General features: G+C 55.4%; 1 protein-coding gene across 1 annotated transcript in view; it reads right to left on the bottom strand.

Moving 5' to 3' along the window:
- Positions 1–752: 752 nt before the first annotated feature.
- The window catches only part of CCDC12 (coiled-coil domain containing 12), a 43,007-nt gene continuing 37,759 nt past the window's right edge, over positions 753–6,000 (bottom strand). The window contains exons 3-7 of the mRNA XM_074898206.1: positions 4,968–5,047; positions 2,491–2,552; positions 2,352–2,386; positions 1,891–1,967; positions 753–1,611 (exon numbers count right to left, since the gene is read on the bottom strand). Of these exons, the coding sequence (XP_074754307.1) occupies positions 1,532–1,611; positions 1,891–1,967; positions 2,352–2,386; positions 2,491–2,552; positions 4,968–5,047 (334 nt within the window). The 3' untranslated portion in view covers positions 753–1,531. The remainder of the gene's footprint in view (positions 1,612–1,890; positions 1,968–2,351; positions 2,387–2,490; positions 2,553–4,967; positions 5,048–6,000) is intronic.

Here is a 6,000-nt window from a genome sequence, read left to right as displayed (position 1 = left end):
GCTCCAGACCCTGCCCCAGCTCCGTTGCCCTTCTCTGGACACGCTCAAGTCATTCAATGGCCTTTTTGGGGTGAGGGGCCCAAAACTGAACCCACTCATCGAGGGGCGGCCTCACCAGTGCCGAGCCCAGGGCTCAGATCCCTTCCCTGTCCCTGCTGGCCACGCTGGTGCTGACACAAGCCAGGATGCCATTGGCCTTCTTGGCCCCCTGGGCACACCGTTGGCTCATTATCAATCCCCCCCAGGTCCCTCTCTGACTGGCAGCTCTCCAGCCACTCCTCCCCAGGCCTGTAGCGCTGCTGGGGGTTGTTGTGGCCCAAGGGCAGCCCCCGGCATTTGCCCTTAGTGAAACTCCCCCAGTTGGGCTCAGCCCATGGCTCCATCATGTCCAGGTCTCTCTGCAGAGATTCAGGAGCACCCATCCTGCAAGACCTCCAGGAGCCCCAGCAAAGGTTCCCAGGGATGATGCAGCATCGGCTCTGCAACATCCCACCCCCTCACTTCTTCCAGCACCACGAGGTTGGCATCACCCCAGGCTGCCCCACCCATGGCACAGCTCTGGCCCAGGAGATGGCTTTGACCTGCTGCAGCTACAGCTCAGCCACCTCAGACTTCCACAAACCAAAACTCACTGCTCCCCATCCTGAAGGGGACAGGAACCAGTGACCTGAAGTCCCCACAGACATCGGGAAGGTGAATTGAGCTGCCTCCACACAGTCCTCTGCAAAACAAGGGACGACAACTTCCGCTGCGGGACTGTTTTATTATAAAAAGATTTGTTAACAGCAAACTTTGTCAATTATAAAACACACAGAGGAGTGGTACACACTGTGCAGCCTGGAGCATCAGGAAACTTCAGGGAACAGAATAAACCTCACATTAACCTCAGCTGGACACAGAGCAGCCAACAGGTCCCAAGCTTCAGGGCTCCTTCCAGCAGAGTTATTCTGCACAGACTGGGTCTGACCACGGACGTTCCCAAATACTCAGAACCAGCTCACCAGAGCGACAGCCCTCGCTGTTCCCCACACGGCACTTACAGCAGCTCTTCTGCAGAAAGGAGCCCCTTGAAAAAGGCATCTCTGTGCAGAACAGGAGTATCAGTCCCCTGGGAAATGAGTGTGCCTCTCTAAGGGCTGCTGTTGGCCGTGTGGGCATCTTCTTGCTTACAAGCCAGAGAAGAGTTAGCCTGAATTTACCTTCTGTGGGTCTTTTTTACCCAAATCTTCCTTGCTCTGAGTCCTGACAGCCTAGATTCAAGCTAACGTGGGTGTCTGTCCTGCTCCCATCAGCCCCCGTGGTCCCAAAACGCTACATATGAAGCGTTCCGTAACAGCCAGCCACAGTCCAGGAGAGAGGACAGCTGGGATCTGCCCCTCGTCTTCGGGCAGGGTAGGATTTGTGGGCTTCTGGCAAAGCCTTGGTGGGCAGCGTGTCCCAGGGAGGTGCCTCCACCCGAGGGCGCTGGGCTCGGCGTTGCTGGCAGAGGCAGATCTGCAGAGCCCAGGCCCACAGCTGCCGACAGACCTGCTCAGTCAGAGTCACTCCCCTCCTGCTTCGCTGACCCGACAGCGGACGCCAGCTCCTCCTCCTGCCCTTTCAACCGCTCTCCTGTGACGAGAAACAGCAGGGGCTCAGGGATAAACCAGCTCTGTGGGGAACCTCCACAGTGGAGGAGCTGAACTGCAGCCCCCAAGTCCACAAACCACCCTTTCCTGACACATGCAGCCTCGGGGAAGCCCCTTGGGACCAACAGCTCGACAGACCCTTTTGGGAAGGGGATCAGGGTCTGCCAGGCCGTCCCCGGCCCAAAAGCTCCCAGCGAGGTTTGTGTAACCCCTCTGGAACAACTGGGATGCCACACGCCCACCCCGCGGCACCACAACCCACGGATCAGTTCAGCGATGGCTCTCTGCGTCCTCTTCTCCAGCTTCTCCAGCTTCTTGGCGACATCTCGCTTCAAATCCCTGGGGAGGAGAGAGACAACATCAGAACAAATTCTCACAACAAGCAGCTGTGAACACAGGGACCACGTCACAACTTTCCCAGTGGAAGAGAAACTCCTCCTTGCCCCTGTGAGCACCAGGGAGCAGAGCGTGTGTCTGGCACCAGGGCAGCTCACAAGCAAACCAACTCAACATCCAGAGCATCCCTTGTCACTGAGGCTACCGTGACCCCAAAAGGATCAGTGGGGTCAGTCAGTATAAGCAGGTAAAGGGAAGACAGCCCCGTGCCTTGCAACTTCCTCAAAAGCAGGGCTGGGTTTCCCATTTTTAGCACTTATAAGCCCACCTGGACAACATCAAAGTGATGATAACCTACCCAGGAGCAGGGCTTTGGATCGCACTCACCAGTCTGGCTTCCTGGGAGCCAGGTTTGCCAGATCCTAGGGAGGAAGAGGAGACACCCAGTGAGAGCTGCAGGTGAGGTTCAAGCCTGGATGCAGACAGACACACCCGGAACAGAGCAGCTCAGAACATCCATACATACCACCTCGTCGATGATGGGCTCCGGCTTGGCAGCCTCCAGCTGGTCCTTCACCTTATCTTCCACTAGATGGGGGAACAGGACCAGCATCAGCGCAGGGACCACCAAGGGGACAAGGCACAGGGAAATCCCCTCGAGGTCTGCGTTCACAAAACCTTTTACAATAGCCTGGTTGAATGTCTTTGCCCTAAAAGCATGGTATGGTATGTAGGAGTACACGTGGGTACACACGTTCCTCCACCACCCAAACCCTTCTGGAGACTCCCCAAAATCATCTGAAGATGATGCAAACCCAACAACCATTTAACACCACAAACAACAGCAGCAAGAAGTCTGCTGGGTTCAAGCCCTCTTTTCGTAAGACCTGCAGGGATCAGCTGCTCTGGAGGTGTTTAAACTGGAATTTGCCTCACCGTGACTCATTTACAAGGCCACCAGCTGAGACATCTCACAGGAATCAAGCCCAGACCTTACATCAAGCTCTACAGATACTGGGGACAGTGGCAAAACACTCGTGGAAAACAGCCCTCCGTGGTTCAGTTCAACTCTGAGAAAGGATGGGGTGCAGGCACCCGGGAGCGCAGCCCTGAGGGGTGAATCCTGCTCCAGCAAACGGAGAATTTAGCACAAATCCACCACAAGTCCCAGCTCCTCTGCTTCCTTCCCCTGCCCTGGCACAAAGAGCCCAAGGACAGGCAGGCTGCTCACTCCAGATATGGGAATCACAGCTGATGGGCACTGCAGCTCCCAAGAAGGGCTGGCAGAGAGCGGTGAGTTTTACTGGAAATGGTCAAAATTGCTGTTCCCAATTCCAAACCACACGTCGGGATAGTTTTAAAATTTTACAAAAAGATAAAGAAAGAGCAGTGTCAGCGTTCCTACCTACCAGATCTCTGCCATGCTCCCAAAGGCAGCCTTTTTATTTTAAGGGCATTTTTAAAATGATCTATTCCAGGAGGACTCAATATTTCAAGATCAAGGGAACTTCCACCCCTCGCCTCCCTCTCAAGAGCTGCACAGAGGTTCAGTGCTAGGAAATAACAGACTGAACGCCCCAGACTTATGATTAATGTTTGTTTAAAGGTAATTCAAACAAAAAACAGCCTGAATCTCCTTGAGAATCCTCCAGCGAGAGCTTGGCTTCTCTGAGTATCAACCCTTTGGTTTGGGGCTGGACTCTGTGTGCTCAGACACACCCCCCCAACTTGTGCAATGTAGGGTGTGCAGTCCCCACGGGCCAGTGAGGATGATGAAGCAACAAGGGGCTGCAAGTATCGTGCTTGCCCCACAGCAGTGGGAGAGCCCCGTCGCTCCCATCACTGCTGCTCAGACACGCCAGCACCCTCCAGGGCTGCAGACACTCATCTCCTAAGACCCATCACCCTCACACCAGCGAGCTGCTACCAAAAGACATCCCAGTGGCTTTTCCACCTTGGGCTGGAGCAAGCAGCCAGAAGGGGTGTTGATTGCCAGCCGGCTGAACATGAGCCAGCAGTGTGCCCAGGGGGCCAAGAAGGCCAATGGCATCCTGGCTTGTGTCAGCACCAGCGTGGCCAGCAGGGACAGGGAAGGGATCTGAGCCCTGGGCTCGGCACTGGTGAGGCCGCCCCTCGATGAGTGGGTTCAGTTTTGGGCCCCTCACCCCAAAAAGGCCATTGAATGACTCGAGCGTGTCCAGAGAAGGGCAACGGAGCTGGGGCAGGGTCTGGAGCACAGGTCTGCTGGGGAGCGGCTGGGGGAACTGGGGGGGTTCAGTCTGGAGAAGAGGAGGCTGAGGGGAGACCTCCTGGCCCTCTGCAACTCCCTGCCAGGAGGGGGCCGAGAGGGGGGATGAGTCTCTGGAGCCAAGGAGCCAGCGCCAGGCCCCGAGGGAATGGCCTCAAGCTGCCCAGGGCAGGGTCAGGCTGGCTCTGAGGAAGGATTTCTGTGCAGAAGGGGCTGTTGGGCGTTGGAATGGGCTGCCCAGGGCAGGGGGGGAGTCCCCATCCCTGCAGGGGTTGAAGAGTCGGGCTGACCCTGCTGAGAGATCTGGTGGAGTTGGGAACGGTCAGGGTGAGGTTCATGGTTGGGCTGGAGGAGCTTCAAGGGCTTTTCCAACCCAGATGCTTCTGTGATTCTGAGCAGGAACACAGAGGTCTCCAAGCTGCCTGATTTTTGGAAAGGAAAATAACCCATCCACTTTGCAGCATGCTGGCTGGATGCAGAGTCCCATGCTGATTTATTTGTCCTCACAGCCCCAAGCGCTGCCTCATTCTCTCCGGGAACTTCACTGGGGAGGGAGGCTCACCAGCAGGAGGGGCTAGGAAGTGCTGTTAGATAGGGGCTCATTTCAGCAGTCAGTGAATCCCTGCACAGGGGTCTGCATGATCTGCCTTTGCCTGCAAGCCCCCAGAACAGAGCAAAGCACGAGCAACACCACTGGCAATGCTTCTGCTTTCCTGCTCCCTCCTTTCACCTCCCACGTTCCCACCTGCACGCACCTGAAGCTGGCTTGGCCTGGGGCACCTTCCTCTTCTTCAGCTCCTCATCTTCGGGCTCATAGTTTCGCAGTTTGAGCTCCCTGGGGAGGAAAGGGAAGAGCACAGAGTGGTGAGACACGTCCACGCTGTTCTGGGCTGTGGGCTCCCGCTAGCAAGGGGCACATCTGCATCAGGGCCAGCAGCAACCCACACAAGTCAAAGCTCAGCAGAATAAAGGTGATGTCTTGGCAAGCCAAGCAGAGGCAGCTTGTAACGGACCCAAGCTGCTTTGCAAAACTCTGAACTTCAGCCCAGCTCCCTTTATGGTCTCAACCCAGTGATAAGACTCAGGAAACACCACAATCGGGAAAAAAAATGATCCCGGGAAATAAGAGCATTTAGGTTACGAAGTGGTTACCCAGTCACCAGAGGTGCTTCTGGAAGGGGTGCAGGTCAGCCATGTGGTACAAATATGGGGAGCAAATGGGTGCTGGAGCTGGAGGTGCCAGTGATGACAATATCTAAAGGACACCCAGAAGTTCACCCATCATTTCACCTCCCTCCAGGAGAGCTCAAGAGTCAGCAGTCTGCACTCTCCCCAGTGCATACACCTCCCTGATATCTGGATGCTAGTTCTCCCCCCTTTCAAGGCTGTTCTTTTTATATGTCTCCCAAAACATTTGGGCTTCAAATGGACAACTGTCAGGCAACCTCAGTCACGTGCAGCCCCAGGCTGATTCCTCACCTGGGTCAAGCCCTAAAAGCTTCAAGCAGAGGCACCTACAAAACGAGAGCCCTGAAAATCAAGCTTGCAGGACCCCATCCCACCTCCAGCTGCTTATGCATGCCCCTAACATGCTCTGCAGGATGTATATAACAGCAAACTAGCCCACAGGGCAAATTAAGTGGATTAAACTAATTTAACACTGTTGATGGGTTTAATCAGTTTAAATAGAAACTGAGGCACTTGCTGCTCAGAAATGCTTCTGCCCCAGCTGTGAGCAAAACCTTTAGCAGTGACAAGGGTGGCTGTGCCACGGCAGAGGCGGATGCA

The sequence above is a fragment of the Athene noctua genome, chromosome 2 (genome assembly GCF_965140245.1).
Source record: "Athene noctua chromosome 2, bAthNoc1.hap1.1, whole genome shotgun sequence".
Classification (NCBI taxonomy): Eukaryota; Metazoa; Chordata; class Aves; order Strigiformes; family Strigidae; genus Athene; species Athene noctua.
Note: the sequence above shows the minus strand (reverse complement) of the source record. Positions and strands in the feature narration are given on the sequence as shown.